The following is a 19699-nucleotide window of genomic DNA, read 5'->3' as shown; positions in this document are numbered from 1 at the left end:
TGAGACTCTGTCTCAAAAGATAATAAAATAAAAATTAGTTGATGGCCTAAAATTAACAACCATATTGGCATCATCATAATTGCCATTTGAAAATTATATGTAATAGAAGATCAAGTCCAAATAGCCAGACATAAATGAAAAGATGAAAAGCTGCTCAAATGTGCTACTAGTCAAGGAGATGAATGCAATGAGAGGGATTGATGTTTTGATTAGCCTGGATTGGAACTTTGATAACTCTGATACTTTGATAACTCTTATTGTTATCAAAAAGCCATGGGATTTGCCTTAGGTGTTGCCAAAGACAGGATGAAGGACATTTTATAGTGTCAGAAAATAGTAATAGGAAAAAAAAAATGAATCTGTTTCCTAATTGTATCTACTAAATTCACTCATTTCTCTCTCTCTCTCATCTCACTCCCCACTATCATACTTATAATGTCATATGATCAAGGAGAAAAATATGAGAGGATACATATCAAATTGTTAACTTGAGTTAACTTGGCTGGGAGATGATATGGAAGAAGGTGAAAGGGGGAAGGGAAGTCACATAAAAGTACTGCAATATCAGAAAGCCTGACTACATTTATGCATTTTTGTATGCGTACAATATCTTTTCAGAGTAACTGACACTGATGGGGGGTATAAATTGAAGTGTGTGTGTTGTGGAATATATACAGACATTAATGAAAGAATCACTAGGGACACAGAAGCAGCAAAAATAAAATGTACACTAGTCATATTCATATTTGTGTTTGTAGGGCATAAATTGGAATTACAAAATAAAAAACGAAGTTAGCTATTTGACTATGAAAGTCCAGATATCTAGAAAAAAATCTGTGATACTTTGAAAAATTTTTTCACCTAGTTTCACTTGTAATGAGTAATGCAGAAAATAAAAAGACTGGAAATTATCATTTTTCCATCAAGCATGTAGGCTAGCGACATGTTCTGAGTGGTTCACAGATTGAGGGCTTAGATGGTTCCCTACTTACTTATATTTTAGCAAATGGCTATTTCAGAAAATGTTTTAACTGCAAACTACCCCGGAAGTAACTTGTCTAAGTTGTGTGTCCCTTCCTGAATGTGTTAAGGCGTGAGCTTCTGCTTTGACTTTTAGGTTTGGTTTTTTTGTAGGTAGACACAGGGACAAGAGACAGCGAGGGGTGTGCCTTATGACTGACTGGGTGGGAAGAGCTGTAGTCTGTTGTAGAGAGTTACCCCATCCTCTGCTGCTGCCATTTTTGAACTGACTGGAAACCAGGAGGTCTTTTGTCCATGATTCACCTGGTGGCCTCAGCCAACTTTCAAAGTAAAAGTTTGCATTTCTTGAACTTTTCAAATTGGACTTGTCATATGACCCAGGAAAGGGCAATACAGTAGGTAAAAGGATTTAGGTATTCACTGGAAAAAAACTTTAATCCATATTTAAGAAGCAATTGGTGCAAATCAAAACACAGATACACATGATTAGAATGAAAATGATTTCCGTATTTATGTTTGTCAGCAATATAGTTATTTACAAATAACCCATATGAAAATGTAAAAAAGCATATTACATCTTCACATGCCATCTGTATTGACTGAATAAAGCTTAGTGACATTATTTGCAAATCTGTAGTTAATTGTATATAGACATTTTGTGCGTTAAAAAGGAAATGTACATAATGTAAAATAAATTACATTACACAATTTACAAAGTAATATTAACAAAAATTCTTAGACAGCTGCCTCCTTATTTAAACAAAATAAATATTCAGGTAGTTAACATAAAATACACATTCAGGGAATAATAATTTATAGAAAGATTGCAAATTTAATAAAGTTATATTTTACAATGATAGATACTGATCTCTTCAAATCTCTGTGATAGAAATGGAGAAAAAAGTACCAGAAAAGGAATCTAAATGTTTACTTTCTAAAAATAAACACAAACAGATTTCTGAAAAATAGTTGGGAAAAGTTTACTGAGGGTAAAAGTAGGTAATCTAGAAACTATGGCTTAAAAACAGAATAAATCTACAAAACACAAGACTGACAATTATATTCTAAATAATATAGAGATTTTTGATCACTGAAAACATGACTCACACAAACTAAATCTCTTCATATACTGCCCACTTTTAAGATCTGACTTGGTAGAAACATACAAAAAAATGCAAAATTAACTGGTTAGCATTAGTTTTATTCATTTAATAATGTAGACATAACCATTTTTCAGTGTCCCTGCTAGATATAAGATTATCATAACACACTGCAAACCATCCTTTTTATAAAAGGATAACTACTTGCTTGGCTCACACACCAGTTTCTGATACCTGAAATCCTGTCCTGCAGCCAGGACCACCTGAGGGCAGCACCAGGGGAGACTCTTATTCCCAGAACAGGCAGATGTAGTTCTCACAACTAAACTAGTCCCAGGAAAGATCACATTCCGACAAGATTCCTCACAGATTTGCTCAAGGACGACTGTTCTTTCAACACCCTCAATTTTCGAGCGGAAATAGAAGAACCCACACTTGAATTTTGGTAATATTTTCATAAACAGGAGATCCCAGATCATTTGGGAATTGTGCTTCTCATGTACTGTTCAGACCCATGTCAGCTTTAGAACAGGCTCTCCCTTCCGTATGGTACTGAAAAGCACGGGCCTTCCTCACTGTCTTGTGGTGTGGAATATGAACAAAGACTCGAGATGGAGACAGGAGGATATGGGGTGATCTAAAGCAAGTGTAGGCATGGACATTTTTACAGAAAAGGGCTTTTTTTTTTTTTTCCCTCCACGCCTTCCACATTTTTCCTTTTCTCTTTATTCATTTCTTTGACCAGTGGATTTGGTGTAGGTCAGAATGTTCACACTCTGAGTGAGTGACACTTAGATTCTAATAGGGAAGGACATATAGGAATTCTCTCTCTCTTTTTCTCTTTTTTTTAATTAAAAAATTGGGCATGTTTAGTGGGAAGTAGGTAAGAATAGCTGTTAAGAGTAGAAAGAGACCAAGCAAAGAAAATAATCAGAAAAAACCAAATATACAGGTTGTTGGGGGAGGTAAATAAATGTGTGAGAGGTCTATTCAGTTCCTGTGAGAAGGAAGACATGAATTTATCTTGAAATGCCCAGAAGCTTAACAGGGGTCTGATTAAGTTACAGTGACCACTGCCACCTACCTGAGGGTGGGGCAGGGAAAAATCAAACTCCTAATACCATGGCCTAAAGACATGTATATTACATAGGGGAAAATACTAACCCCCTCTAAAAACAAACCTAGAGTAAAAGTCAACAGGTTTCAGTGTTATCTTCACTCATTAGGCATTTTTCCCTTCTTTTGGATGTCTTAAGTACCTATGTATACAAAAGCCATTACTAACTTTTGTTTTTTACAGTGCCTAGCAGAGTTTTACGTGTCAATAAATATTTGCCTTGTTAGAAGTAATTTGTGCTTTGTTATAAGTAATTAAAACATGCTTTTATGCACTCTTTTTTAATTCACTTAAGCTACACTGTAGTGTCCTCAAAAAAGGCTTTGAATAAGATTACAGTCCATATATTGGATTAGGTATTGATGAATAAGCAAATCAGCCCCTTTCAAAAGAGATCAGTTAGTTCTATTCTACATGGTTTCTAGTGAAATAGTCCGGCAAACTCATATACTACTGTGTCAGACTTTTTCTGCTCTTTTTTAAAAAAACCAAACAGACCTTCATTCTAGGGAACAGCAGTTCTACATCTTTTTGGCCTCACAGACCACTTCGGTAAGGTGAAAGTATCAATAGAGAAGTTACTACTATATTCCCCTCCCAAATTTTTAGAAGGAACAGGAAAAATAAGGTTTTGATGAAATTCCAATAAAATACTTTGTCTCATGCCAGATACATTGTCTCATGCCAGAAACAAAAATAAGGCCATTTTCATGTTATAAACATGAATATAGTAACCTTCCATTTGTCCAAAATAGCCAGATTGCTACATTCTCCTCTTTCCACCTTTCTAACAAGAGGTTATCCAGTATGTATTTATCCTAACAGTGATCTTCCAATATGTTCTCTATTAGGTCAAGTTGAACCTAATTTCCCCTCTCTCATATAATTTTGTGTGTGTGTATATGTGTGTGTGTATATATATACACATACACACATATATATACATATATACACACATATATGCTGTAAAATCTAATCAATATGAATAAAATGTCTTGTACTTTTCATAACATTGTATAATTTTGATTTTCTAATTCTTATAGGTAGGATGATACTAATCTTTTCTGAATTAGTGACATTTTACAATATCTTCAGTATAGCTTTAGTAGGTATTCTATCCCACATTTAAAAATTATTAGGTGTTGCACACATTTTATAAGAGGGTTAGCTGAATTTTTCAAGTAACCATAACAGATTCTCTCTTAACCATTTTGGACAAATGGATTTTATTTTATTCAAAGAGATCAACTTCAGGATTATTTGGAAGACCCCTGAGTATATACATAGACAATCACAGTTTTAGAGTAACAATATTATTTTTTCTTCCTCTTTAATAAAACAGATAAAATGGATTTTGTTTTTATGGTTTTGTTTAAATCCTTGCTTTAAAGTAAAATTTTCATCTTCCTACCTGTTCTCTTTGAAATGATTTACATTTCCTAATATAGTGAATATTGAATAAGGAATTAGCGCTTACTGCATTTAGTTCTTATTGAAATACATACAAATATTTTCATTTTGGGGACAATGACATCCTAACCTGATGTCTTTTGTAATCTTTGCAAACACTCTAATGAACAGCAGGGGGAGTTCATACTCCAGTATGAGTGTAAAATACCTTCTAATCCAAAACACTTACAGGAACACAGCTGTTTAAGATAAAATAGCATGTGATACTATTTTTCAAAGAACCTGAAAAGCTAGTGTCCTCCTCTCTCACAAAGGTTGTTGCAATAATGTTGCCTGAAAATGGTATTGCTTTTTAATGGCACCTTTTGAGTTTTCCTTTCATTTGCAAGGAGTCTGCTGAGTTAAATATTGTTCCACTGTGCCATTCCCAGGGCTACATCAGTAGAAAATATAGCTACTCTTGGTACAGTGGGAAATGTAATGACTGTAAATTCTCACCTTTGAACATTGAACAGTCAGTGGGTAAATGAATGAAAACGAAAGATGACACTATGGAGAGTTAGCATTAAAAATATCCAGACCAGGGGTCAGCAAAATATGACCTGCCAAGGTGCCCTACTCGCTGTTTCTGTAAGGAAAGTTATATGGGAAAGCAGTTATGTTCATTCTTTTATTTACTAAGATCGCATTAGCAGAATGGCAAAGTTGAGAAGTTGCAACGTAGACCTTTTGGAAAATATTTTCTGTATAGTCCTTTAAAGAAAAAGTTTGCCACTCTTGGTCTAGATATGTAATGAAGTCTTGGGCAAGATATTTATTTCTCTCTTTTAAAATTTTAGTTTTGAAATCATACATGGGAGAGATTGCTTCAAATTTTGCCAATGAGAAAGGCAAAAAACTATGGATCTTGAAATACTGCCTGCAACACAGACATTCAAGCTGAAACTAGGAAATCAAATTAGAGAGAAAGAAAAATCAACATATAATTTTGATTTCCTTTAGTTACAAAAGTCATTGATACATTATTTTCTCCATCTGCTCAAAATTAAAAAGACAACCAGTTCCTTTTTTTTTCTTTTCTTTTCTTTTCTTAACAAAGATAACAAATATAAAAATCTAGTCATAAACAGCCTTCAAAGACCAATTACAAACCAACTAGAGGAATCCACCTTTTAGAGGGTTAAGGGGTTAGGGACTTCAACACTTAAATTACCGCCATGTTGTCAGTTTCACAATGGCTGTAGTGATGAGGAAGTGTGTGTACAGCAGGTGTAATAGCTGATTTCATCTTGCTACTATCCAAACTGAACTTTACTCTCTTCAGGATACAAGAACTTGCAAATGTCTTCATGACACTCTTGGCACAGATGTCTTCATCCCATATGAAAAGAGGCAGTTTCTATGGCAATACTGGTTAAGCGCCTATCATGCTGCACTAATATAGTGCAAAAATGTGCCTTCCATATAGCAAAAAAGATGCAGGCAACCAGTTTGAAAATCAGGGAAAGTAGAAACGTATTGTATTAACACAAGTAAATTAGTTTTCCAGACAATTACCACTATAAAATACTGAACTTGAGGACTCTTCCTTCTAAGACACTAGTACTTGTCCAGCATTCTTACTTTGGAGAGAGACAAGAATGAAGTCTTAAAAAAGAGGCTCCGTCTCTAAAATGCAGGTCAATAAAATCTACCATTGACCACCAAGATGTTGAATTTATTCAATGGATTTTCTGCTTAGCTTAGAGCTTATATGTTATGCATTGTTAAAATTGCTTATTAGCAAGTACATAATCTGACATAATGTGTATCATTCAACTGAGTACACATGTTAATTTGACTATAGTATTGTGGAGATCTTGGTAGAAACTCTTCATGCTAGGAAGTTTTATGGATTAACACTGCAGACAGTCTTGTATCAGGCATCCTAACTGGCCAATTCCACCATTATTTTTTAGAGATGAAAGTGATTTTTCAGTTGGTAGATTTCAGAAAAGATGACATAAAACTTTCAGAATGCGGCATGTATTCAGCTAAATCTCCTATAATTCTCATGGTTGATGGTCTCTATGTAAGTGGTACTGTCTGGAATATCTCCAGTGGCAGTATGATTTTCACTCTTGTCTTTATGATGCCCTTTTTAAAAATTAAAATATATTTTAATCCACGCAGTTTGGATACATTTGTTGTGACCTCTGGACATCTATGAAGTCAGAAATCCAAGACTGGTTGTTGCCAGAAAAGTTATATGTTACATGTCAGCATCTCCATCATAGGCTAAGGTTAAAGGTTTCAGTCGGTTGTTTTGCCTTCTTTGGGGTTTCTTTGGCTTTTTGCTGTAAAACAATTCATTAAAATTAGGAGAAAGAAAATCAGTTTCTAATTGTAAATTTGATTGCGTTAAGCAAAAATAAAGTAAAAACCAATTGATAAACCAAAATTGCCTCATTGCCTGCATTGCCTAAAGTCTACCTTAGAATTTGATTTTCTGATCTCCTTGAATTTCAGTTTTTGCTTTGAATAAACTCTAAGTAAGCTTCAAATGTTTTACTATCCTACAAAAGATAAATTATCCAAGTGGCATTCTTTTAGTATTGACAACAGAAATAATATCATAGTGGGGTCATTTTCATTTGGTCAGAAACCTTTATAAATAATGCATAATTTATAAATAATGCATGTTTTAAAAGATAGTTGAATAAGATTAGGTATTACTGTAATATCTTCCTCCATTAGTAATTCAATATAAAAATCCACAGTTTGCCATAATCAGTACAAAGCAATATTCTCTTGAAAGTATGCAAGAGAACACACTCGAGAAGATGATCCGCAGCAAGTTCTTGCTCATCTTTAGAAACGAAATGGTTCAGATTTGGTAGCTTTTAGCCCATCTAGTACTAAAGCTATGTTTATTTAGAAATTCATGTGAACACCAGATAAATGTAGAGAACTTATTTGAGACATTAGTTTGCTGTTTCTGTGTTATGATTAAGTATCTCTTTGGATTTTTAATTATTTAAACACTCACCAAGCTAGATAAATCATGGAGACAATAAAGATGAGTAACACAAATGCCCCAGCTGCTACGCCGTAAACCCAGGTCTTTAGTCTCCCATCTAAGAAGAATAGATATTAGTTATTAATTTACATTAATCTGGTATACATGAGGCAGTCTTTAACGATGACCAATGATCAGTCACACATGACCAATTTCTTTCAAAACCCAAAAAGAATTATTGCTTCAGCACAGTTAATGATTAATGCAAAGCTGCTGTTATGGGTTAGATACTGCTTCATTAAAGATAAATTATCAAGGAAAATTGAATTGAAAAGTTATAAATGTTTGACTTCAGATTTCAAGTTTCTTTGTCAAAACTTCAGCTGCCTTTCATCTCAATTTTACTTCAAACTCAATACATGTGTAATGCTATATAAACATTTTCTTCTGATTTTCAATCTATTTTGAGAATTGCAATGATAAGATGAAAAATGCAATTTTAAGAAAGTTTCTACAACCTCGAGTTAACGCAGATAGGTATTTAAACAAAAACTTTGTCATTTTTATTCCAGGTAAAATGAAAGTGAATATATTTAACATCTTATGGAATTAATAATCTTTTATCTAGTCTGCACTTACAATGTGTTTTAAAATTGGCTGACAATGTCATTTACAAAAACAACTAGTTTGGTTAACATATAAAAGGATCTATAAATTGTTTTCTACCTTTTCTATTATATGGAATCAGATATAACAGGAACTTTTATAATTTGGGTTTCTGGTCTCATCTTCTTTGAACTCCTCAATTTTATGCTCTGAATAAACTTCAAGCACAAGATGTTATTAATGACACTGGCTGATTTAATTTGATCCTCACATCAACATATATTTTCTATTGCAATTAAATATTTGATCTTAGTGTTAAATTATAGATTGGGCAAAACTGACCTCACGTAGACTCTGGTTTATTCAATATTTGAAAGGCATCAAATGTGAATTGGTACTGTGGAATTTTTTCGCCTGGAGTTAGATCAAATTGGAAGTTCATTTGCTGGGAATAAACTCAATAAATATTCTAAATATCCTTTCTTTCTAATCCTAAAGATTTTTTTTTTTTTTTTTAATTTGAGTTCAGTTTAGAATCAAAAGAACCATTCCACGGTTGAGGTTCTCTATGTGGAGAGTTTCTTCAACAAATTTTTTTGGGTTTTTCAAAATCAAAGAATATCTAAGTTTTCAGAACATGTACCTTCTAAATATATTAAAATTTTCACTTTGGGGAAACTATATATAAAATTTAAAATAATGACAATAATCTTTTGGGAAAAAAAAAAGGACTGGTTTTCATCTGAGGAGATCTGCTTCAATTCTTAGTAAAGGTCAAAATTGCTACTGGTTGTCTGCTAGTCCATTGTCTTGAACACTGAGGGAAGAGTTTCCCATGCTTACACAGATGAGTCAGCTTTGCACAATAAATTGTACTATCAGCTAAATAAGCCAATTAAAGCAGGAATCATGTGATTAAAAGCAAATCTCCCAAACATTTAAAATATCTTAAAAATCCAATATTTATTCTCCAATAAGGTAAAGTATTCAGACTTAATGCACAGAAATGGAGATGTGCTAGCTATGCAGATTCCTTCCATCTTTTCTCATGTTTCTAATGGCATTTTAAAGTAGACTATGCCTGGCTCTGCCTGGAGATTTCCTTTGCTTCATGGACTAGTAGTTCCTCCAGGGTATGAGAAAAAGTGGCATGATATTATTAGCTGCTTTATAAACCATGTAGCACATTTTCAAGCACCAGGTTAGTTCTAGGGATGAGCATATGATTAAATCCAACTGAGGGAAAGTGTGTAGAGTAGAGAATAGCAAATCATGAGGTCTTCAAGCATTTGCCTGTATTGGCTTTGCATTTATTACCAGATACATTAAGAGCTGTGTGTGAATGTGAAAAAATATTTGAATCATCCCATCCAGAAGGGAAGGCTCCACTGTTGCCCCTGTGTATCTGGCACTAGTACAGATCTGAGTATTTGAGTATGCTGATTTTTAGGGCTGATACAAACTGGTCCATCTACCACGTGACCCCTGGCACAGAACTGCATTCCTGATGTTTTTATTTACGGGTCAAACTATTACTGTTTCTATGATCAAATTAAAAATCCTGGAATGCCTTTGTAGTCTCCTTTATTCTAGTTCTGAATGACAACACATTTTTAAAAAATTCATGTTTCCATCTTTGTTCAATTTGAAATTAATTATACTTGTAATTTTTGGACTGGAATTGAACTGAATCATATTGATCCAAAATTTTTTCTCAGAAGTAATTTCATTTCTCTGAACTTCAAACATGAGTTATTTTCCTTAATGATAGTAAAAAATTTAAGAATAGATGGCACTATCAGAATAAATGCATGTAGATAAAATAATCAATAGCTCATATAAAAATGCTTGCTCACTTTTTAATTCTTTGGCATTGCCTAAATGTATAACTAAAGGTTTCTACTTCAACACTCGTCTAGTCAGTTCACCTGGCCCAAATGGCTGCAGAAACCAGGTCCTTCCCCGTCCTGCTGGGTTACTGGAGGGTTGGGTTGGATGTACAGCCCGACTGGTTTTCACATCTCCTCTTTTGTCCTCCACGGTGGGTATTGCCACCACGGGGATAAGTGTGCATTGCTCAAGGGTGCTGTTAGAAGACATGACTTCAGTGTACCCTTCTTCACAATGGCATGTTTTTGTCTGCAGGAGAACAAGAAGATTTATACTAGCCATGCAAGGAATCTTTGAAAGTCTAACAGAGCTGACTTGAGAAGGCTTTAAACAAGGTTTGTTTTGGGAATTACTATACGTAATTCCTGTGATATTTTTAACTACATAGAAACAGACTTTTGGCATTATATATAAATGTATTCTAAAGGTGAAAGCAAGTGAATTCAGGACTTTTTAGATTGATAAAAGGAGATGTCTAAAATGGGATTTTTATGCCTCAAGACATGCTTTCTTTGGAGGGAGATAAAACTGCACAAGAGACAGTGGGGTGACAAATGATGGAGCTGGCTTGTCTGCCCTGACGAATTTACACATACCTCGCTACAGTACGAGTGGGGTTGACTACACGGTGGGTTACAAGACCTGTCGGCATCAGGCTGGCTCATCACCAAGCAGCCCCCTGCAGAACAGAAAATCATGTTTTGACAAATAATATGTCTTGTTATGAAAATACACTGTTGTTAGTGACTTGTCTTTGAATCCTGAACTACCTTGGGAATTCCAGGAATTTTTCTGTCAGTGGTTGACTGTGAAATATTTGGTTAACCTTGACCACTTTATTTAGTGACTCCAGCCCCTTCTTACCCAGGGGAGCTAGCTCAGTGCCTGGTACTCAGCAGGTGTTCAACAAGCGTTTGTTGAAATAATTATTTTATAGCTGCTATTTTGAAAATACTAATTGCATACAACCTTTTTCTGCCAGGAGCACATGAAGCCAAGTCTAGCAACTGAAAAGCTGATTTCATTTCCTTTTCAAGTAAAACGATAGTTTTCATGTCTTTCAAAATAACTCTTTAGCTCTTTATGTTAAATAAATGTTTTCTTTAAATAATGCATATTTCTTTTTTAGAAAAATCACAATTTCTGCTAATTCAGGGTGTTTTTTGGATATACTGAAGAAAACAAATGTATCTACTAAATCATTTGTTTTGCACTATGGTTTTGACTTGATATTACAGCTGTTTGTCTCTCTCTTGTTTATTTTCAAGTGTAGTACCAACTGTGCCTAAGTTGTTTCAAGTGAGGTTTTAAGATGGAAATAGATATAAAAAACATTGGTGACATGAAGGAGACTCATATTTTCAAACTATACTTGTTCAGTTTAACATAATATTAGCAAAATAAAATTTTTTCTTTGTTTATGGAACTGATGATTCTCTGGAATTTAATCACAGGTGCCTATTGCCAATTCTTTGTGTTTCTCTCTATTGCAATCACAAAATACAGAAAAATTGTCACAGAAAAGCAGTTAGTCGTTGCAAGGCAACTGCAGTTAATTGGCCACATTGAAGTTGTTATCATTAAACACACACACACAGAGCAATATTTTGAGTTTCTTATAAGGACAATTCATAAATTAAAGCAATTGATCAAGATAGGTAATATACTTTACATGCTTGTCTATTTGTCATAATCTCATCTCTCCTAAAAGATGAAAGAATGCATATAGAGTTTAACACACATCATTTACACATTGGCCTTTTGGTACTGAATAGCATTAGAAATAATCCATTGGACACTTTGCTGAATTGAAAAGAAATTAAAAGTAATGATTTTATAGGTAAGTCGTTTAAAATTTGACTTACCTTTGCATTGGGGGAATAACCCCAATTGCAGTGGAAAAAGAGTTTTTAATATGTGGAAGAAAAGTCAGGTAAATATTATTTGCATCAAAAAATTGCAAACCTATAGGATCATCTAGAGAAGCTATTAGAATGGAGACATTTATTTCCAATCTCTGAGCTGAATGGATGACTTCTGTAACAACAACTCATTCAGAAAGCCTGTCTATCCCTGTCCAGGACTCTTCTCACTCCATACCTCTTAGAGTGGGGTAGATGGAGATTCTTCTTCCAAAAAATAATACAGTGAGAGAGCAAAGGGTTTCTACTAGATATCTTTTCTTTGTTATATATGTGACCACAGGGAGTTGTTATTAAGGATTTCTTGAGAGAGATTTCTCATGTATAAAATCATATCTTCAAAAGAAAAAAAATTGACATCCTGATCCAGCTCCCATACAGAGGAAATAAATAATTGGGTTTCAATAAATCCAGGTAATTTAAAATTCAATATAAAGATGGATAGTTTTCAAAAATCATATTGATCCTTGCTCCTGTTTCTTACTGTATATATTAAAGTTAAATTTATAAATGAACATTACTCAGAGGCATCCAAATGTACACTGTAATTTTCCCCCACAGCAGGGTCAAAACACAGCAGCAAGTCAGCCTGAGCAGTTAACTGTCAAGACTCCTGCTGTTGCTATGCAATGGCAATTCCTGTAAGTTATATTTATAAAAAGAAATTGTTTATGGAAAGGCTTAGATTTCTGGGTCCATGTGCCTGAAATTAAGGTTCTGGTTCTGACTTGCATTTCTTTCTAGGAAATTTGCTTGGTTGTTCACTACCTATCTTGAGCTAAAGTCTCTTCCTCCTTCAAGGGGTCCTTGGGATCCCTCATGCTTACAGGCTTCAGATAGGCTTTCAGTAATTGCACACTAGAGTAGTTCTTTGGAGGCATATATTGATCGAAGTACAATCAAAAAAATTTCTTCCTTTGGATTTCTTCTTTGGATATATAATAATTTGGGGATGTGGGCACAGTAGATGAGCTGCTCAGATGGTCTGGGTTTGAAATTTACCAGTAGGTCTTCTCTATTAATTAGTTTAAAAATCTCTAAATCATAGACATCTGAATTTAAGCAAGATATTTGGATTTGTTTCATACTCCCTTGGTGGTATTTTTGGTCTGTATTAATATGCCTTCAAGGCACACAAGCAGAAAGTCAAAAAACTGATCATTTTTAAACATATAGTAAATTATTCATGTATAACATTTCTAGAAAAGGTCTGAAAATTATTTATAACAATTATTTATTAGAATTACATAGTATTTTAATTAAATACGTTTCAGCAGCAATACCTAAAAAGGCTAGGTGAGAGATAATTTGAACCATTATAAAATAATTTGTCATTGGACAGCAGGTGGGTATATACAGCTTAGGCATCCTGAATCCCAAACAGGCTTTGAATACTGAAAGAGTAACTTTGTTTCCTTAACTATTTTCTTCAACCAATCACATATGTGTTACAGGAAGATTTTCAAAGAACAAAGAGAAACCAGAGGTTTACCTGTTACATTTATACCATCTGACCTTTGACACCACACTGTTCGGGAAGAGCCCTTCCAAGCACTGGCCATCCATTTATATTCATAGCAGTGTCCATCTGCAGGGAAATAATAAATATTAGCAAAAACATTCTGTTAGCTAGAAGGATAATCATGGGGATAGAGTATTAATAACATATTTATGAACAACTGAAAAATAATCCCATCTCTGATGATTCAAATGTCCATTTATTGTCCTGAAGTTGCCATGCGTATGTTTTAAAATTGCAGCTATATCCCTCAATCCCAACTAATTTTCCATGTCTGCTGTCACACTACCTGGTGGGAACCTAGGTTTTTAATTTAATTTTTAAAAAGTATTGCAAATATACAGCCAGGTATAGAGAATAACTATATCTATCTATATAGTTAGAAATATATAGATATCTATATATAGTTATATATAACTATATACAGTTATATATATAATTGCATGATGGAATATATATATATATAGTTATATATGTATACAGTTATATAGTTATGTATATATACAGTTATATATATAGTTATATATATATATCTTCCATCATGCATAACTGTATACAGTTATATATATAGTTATATATATATCTTCCATCATGCATAACTGTATACACTTATATATATAGTTATATATATATATCTTCCATCATGCAATTTTGTCAAATATTATTTATCCATATTTGCTTCAGTTTTCATTAGCTTGTTGATGAATAAAACATGAGATGTAATTGTATTCTTCTCTGTTCTGATCACCCTCCCTGTCTGTCCATCTAGACATATTCTGAAGATGTATGACTTTCTTTGCCATGCTTTTAATTTTTTCACTATACACACATAATTACTATATACAGAAATGATATATGGTATTACTTTCATCAGTCATAAATTTTAAAAATATATCCTATTCTGTGTAGCATTCTGAAACTTAGTCAATATTACAGGTGAAATATTTCTAAGTGATTTTAAAAAATGTAGTACAGTCATTTTATTTTAACCGCTACATAGAATTCCATTGTACTAAATAACACAGTTTATTTAGCTATTTTTCTATTAGGTTATTTTTAGTTTTGTTATTCAAACAATGCCCTGAAGGTCAATCTTGTGCAAATGACCTGGTGCTTCTTTAAGTTACATATCTAGAAGGGAAATTTCTTGGTATAATTGTACGGATAGCTGAAACTTTATTAAATATTGTTCATTTTTTTCCTGCAAAAGGTGAAAATTTACAAATCCACCAGCAGTACATAAAGATTGTCATTGTTCTAAACACTCATGAAAATTTATAATTGCCAGATTTTAATTTTTTCTGGTTAGTCTTTTGAGTATGGAAAGTTACCTTGTCATTTTAAATTAAAGTTCCTTGATTACTAAAGTTATTGAACAGTAACAAAAATGTTTTGGGACATTTGGATTTCCTGTTATGCAAGCTGCTTATTTAAACCTTTGGCCTTCCCCCCCCCCCCACCCACCCCCACTACTGACATTTATGTTTTTTCTCATTGAATTGTGGAAATTCTTCATTCTGGAACAGTGATTCTTAAAGTGCGGTTCAGAGACCCTGGGAGACATTGACTTTCTTTTAGAGTGTGAGTGAGGATTTCCCCTTTGCAACTACAATCTGTGTAAGGTTGGACTTTCTTTACATACGTAAACTAAGACTGCAATAACTTGAATGCAGAAGCAAATAAGATAATCCGGCTGTCTTCCTTAAGTTAGACTTTATGGAGATTTGCAAAAATCCAAACAAGACCACTCTTGTCATTAAAGTTATTTTCCATTTGTTATGATGAACTTATTTTGCAGGAAATTTGTGATTTATAGTAACATACAATTTTGTTTTCTGATTTTAAATAAATAAATATTATAAGTTTTCTATTTTTAAAATTATACATCTCAGAAAAGTTCTTTCAGGTCCTCAACAATTTTTAGACTATTAACTTGTTTTGGATCACAAACTTTTAGATTTGCTATTCTATACATGAATCCTTTGAAATTAATTCACTTCATAAGTATATTTTTCAAGTTTGTGGTTTGTCCTGTAACCTTGTTATGATCTATAAACAAAGTTTATAGATCTACTGTGTAGAAGTTTTAAATTTTAATTTAAAGATATTTAAAATCTTTTCCACTTTTGTTTGTACTTTTGGTGTCATATTTATTCCCTCTGGGATGAAGCTTTCAGAGGAAGGAACAGGTATCAATCTTTACTGTTCTGCAGCCTCTGCTGGTGATATCCAGGCAAACAGGGTCTGGAGTGGACTTCCAGAAAACTCCAGCAGACCTGCAGCAGAGGACCCTGACTGTTAGAAGGAAAACTAACAAACAGAAAGGAATAGCATTAACATCAATATAGAAGGATGTCCACTCAGAGACCTCATCCGAAGGTCACCAACATCAAAGAGCAAAGGTAGATAAATCCATGAAAATGAGGAAAAACCAGTGCAAAAAGTCTGAAAATCCAAAAACCAGAATGCCTCTTCTTCTCCAAAGGATCACAACTCCTCACCAGCAGGGGAACAAAACTGGATGGAGAATGAGTTTGAGAAATTGACAGAAGTAGGCTTCAGAAGGTGGGTAATAACAAACCCCTCTGAGCTAAAGGAGCATGTTCTAACCCAATGCAAAGAAGCTAAGAACCTTGAAAGAAGGTTAGAGGAATCGCTAACTAGAATAACCAGTTTAGAGAACAACATAAATGAACTGATGGAGCTGAAAAATAGTTCAAAAATTTCGTGAAGCATACACAACTATCAATAACCAAATCGATCAAGCAGAAGAAAGGATATCAGAGATTGAAGATCAACTGAATGAAATAAAGCAAGATGACAAGATTAGAGAAAAAAAGAATAAAAAGGAACAAACAAAGCTTCCAAGAAATGAGGGACTATGTGAAAAGACCAAATCTACCTTTGATTGGTGTACCCGAAAGTAATGGAAAGAATGGAACCAAGCTGGAAAACACTCTTCCGTATATTATCCAGGAGAACTTCCCCAACCTACCAAGACAGGTCAACATTCAAATTCAGGAAATACAGAGAACACCACAAAGATACTCCTCGAGAAGAGCAACCACAAGACACATAGAGAGAAAGGTCAGGTTACTCACAAAGGGAAGTCCATCAGACTAACAGTGGGTCCCTCTGTAGAAATTCTACAAGCCAGAAGAGAGTGGGGTCCAGTATTCAACATTCTTAAAGATTTTCAATCCAGAATTTCACATCCAGCCAAACTAAGCTACATAAGTGAAGGAGAAATAAAATCCTTTACAGACAAGCAAATGCTGAGAGATTTTGTCCCCACCAGGCCTGCCTTACAGGAGCTCCTAAAGGGCACACTCAGTATCGAAAGAAAAAACCGGTACCCGCCACTGCAAACATGCAGGAGATCGGTCAGAGTGGTGGGAGAAACTATAGGGAAAGCAACACGCCCTCTGAAAGGTCCAAAGGCTCTGTCTAGATTCAGGGGAGAATAGCCAAAGGCAGCTGTTCTCTGACCCTGAGGCAGACGGCAAAGAGTTAGGTACAAGGGAATGTATGGGAATATCTTGAACAGGCTTGTTTACTTGTGTTGACCAGGAACTGATCTTTGATCATCCACACACGTGATGTTCCTTGAAAGGGGAACAATAAATGTTAATTTCTCACAGACTGTGTTTGCTCCAGGCTTTTGGCATTGTGCCTACAGTGAATGAAAGCATGCAGCTCCAACTTCTCCAGGTGCACTTTGACCCTAATGCCAGGCAGACCCCTAGCTGCCCTTACACTGCATACCTGTGTCTGAGTACTATTTTTCTGTGGAACAGGCCCAGCAGGTGGTGCCCATGTGAAGAACACTGCAATGGATCGTGACGGAATTCTCAAAAATGAAAGTGAAGTGACTGTGCTGTAAGTAATTGGTGCTTGCTCTGGATTTCCAAGTTCGAGGGGATTTTCAAGCTAGGGTTTCATTATGGGAAACCCAGTTATCAGCTCAAGAGTAATAGTATATAAAAATATTGAAATAGCTGCTGAAAGCTAGCAGAGCCTCAGTTTCAGAGGCTGAATTAAGGGACCTAATGCAAATTGTTGTTTTCCATAACCCATAGTTCCCAGAAGGAGGCACAATAGACCTAGAGCTCTGGGAAGAAATGTTAAATGACATCATGTACAAAGGCAGTGGGTCCCAGTAACATCTTTTACGGGCCTTAGTTAGGGCTGCTTTGGCCCCGCTCTACACAGAAGAGCCTAACAAGGGAATGGAAGAAGAACCATTGTCTACCTTACTGCCTCCTCTTCCTCCTTCAGCCCTATTGTTACTGGGTAAAGGTGCCACAGAGGAGACAGAAGTTTTCCCTGAGCCCTCTCCCCCAATACATTGGAAAAAAGACAAGAGATACACTACAGTTATGGGACCCTGTCTTAGCAGCATTGTAAGGGGACTTCTTGGTCTGCCCGGTGATGTAAGATCTACAAGGCAATCGGGCACATGAACCAATTACTTTCAACACCTATAAGAGAAAGCATTAGAGAAAACAGAGCCACTAGCCCATTTATGAGAGGATTAATTAAGGCTATAGTAGATTACTTCCATATGACCCGATAGGACTGTCAGTGCTAGGTAAAACAACTTTAGAGGCCAGTCAATACCTCCTCTGGAGGGCAGAATTTGATGAATTATGTGAATAGCAGACCCCTTTCTAGTAATGGTCACTGTTGTTATTCCTTCCCTACCCCTGACGTGGCTCTCTCAAAATCCTATTTGGGTAGAACAGTGGCCTTTAAAGGGAAATAAATTACAAAGAGCCCATGAATTAGTTGAGGAACAATTAAGAACTGGCCATATAGAATTATCAAATAGCCCTTGGAATCTGCCCATTTTTGTCATTCCCAAAAAGTCTGGTAAATGGAGACTTTTGCGTGACTTACGTGCTATCAGTGCTAATTTGCAACCTATAGGGTCCCTTCAATAGGGGCTCCCTTCCTCCATGGTGATTCCTCAAGATTGGCTTATAGTCATTATTGACTTAAAAGACTGCTTTTATACTATTCCCCTTGCAGAGCAGGACAGAGAAAAATTTGCGTTTACAATACCAGCTATCAATAATGAAGGCCAGCTTGCTGATTTCATTGGAAAGTACTTCCTCAAGGAATGCTGAACAGTCCTACCATGTGTCAGTATCATGCAAATCAGGCTTTGCTCCCCAGTAAAAAAGAATTTCCTAATTGCAAGATCACCCACTATATGGATGCCATCTTACTGGCAGCCCCAAGGGAGCCAATACTTTTGATTTTATATGCCTCTGTCAAGAGGAATACACAGTTACTAGGTTTAATCATAGCACCTGAAAAGGTACAGATGTCCTTCCCTTGGAAATATCTTGGATACATACTAACTTCCTGCTAAGTAAGACCTCAAGAGGTTAAATTGAATACTAACAATATACACACCTTGAATGATAATCAAAAATTACTGGGTGATAGTGACTGGCTCCGCCCCACCTTGGGCATCATGACTGACAAATTACAGAACCTGTTTTCTATCCTAAAGGTAATGCAGCCCTGGACACCCCCAGGTATTTAACCCCCACTGCAAGAAGGGAAATTGAGGAAATAGAGCAAGCTATTTCTCAGACCCATGATATTCAGTCCAATTATTTGTATTTCCTACTAAACATTTCCCAACAGGATTAATAGGACAGATGGCCGCAGAGCTACACTTCCTAGAATGGGTTTTTGCTCACATACTGGGACTAAAACACTATCTCCCTAAGTCCAGCTAGTTAGTAAAGTCATCTATAAAGGCTGCAAATGATGCAATCAATTGCAAGGTTATGACCCTTATGTCATAAGAATATCCTTAAGTAAAAAAGAATTTGAAGCAGTCCTGCCCCTATCTCTAGACCTTCAGATAGCACTCTCTGATTATGCAGGCCATATTGAACGTGCCCTTCCCACTGACAAACTACTTCAGTTCTTATCTCATACTTCTGTAGTTATGCCTACAAAGGTAGTTCACTCCCCCATACCTAATGCTTTAACACTTTTCACTGATGGCTCTGGTAAAAATGGAAAAGCAGCTATCTGCATAACTCCCTCACTCAATCTGGATTTACTAGTACTCAGAGAGCTGAGGTTGGAGCCCTAATATTGGCCCTGGAAACCTTTTCTGTTCAGCCCATTAAT

The 19699-nt window shown here is 35.2% G+C and overlaps 1 protein-coding gene across 1 annotated transcript in view; it reads right to left on the bottom strand.

Annotated features, from left to right (window-relative positions):
- Positions 1-2736: 2736 nt before the first annotated feature.
- THSD7A (thrombospondin type 1 domain containing 7A) overlaps positions 2737-19699 on the bottom strand; it is a 486308-nt gene continuing 469345 nt past the window's right edge. Inside the window, exons 24-28 of the mRNA XM_007982032.3 lie at positions 13517-13612; positions 10699-10781; positions 10141-10351; positions 7637-7724; positions 2737-6944 (exon numbers count right to left, since the gene is read on the bottom strand). Coding sequence (XP_007980223.3) covers positions 6860-6944; positions 7637-7724; positions 10141-10351; positions 10699-10781; positions 13517-13612 — 563 coding nt within the window. The 3' untranslated portion in view covers positions 2737-6859. The remainder of the gene's footprint in view (positions 6945-7636; positions 7725-10140; positions 10352-10698; positions 10782-13516; positions 13613-19699) is intronic.

This window comes from Chlorocebus sabaeus, chromosome 21 (genome assembly GCF_047675955.1).
Source record: "Chlorocebus sabaeus isolate Y175 chromosome 21, mChlSab1.0.hap1, whole genome shotgun sequence".
Lineage (NCBI taxonomy): Eukaryota > Metazoa > Chordata > Mammalia > Primates > Cercopithecidae > Chlorocebus > Chlorocebus sabaeus.
Note: the sequence above shows the minus strand (reverse complement) of the source record. Positions and strands in the feature narration are given on the sequence as shown.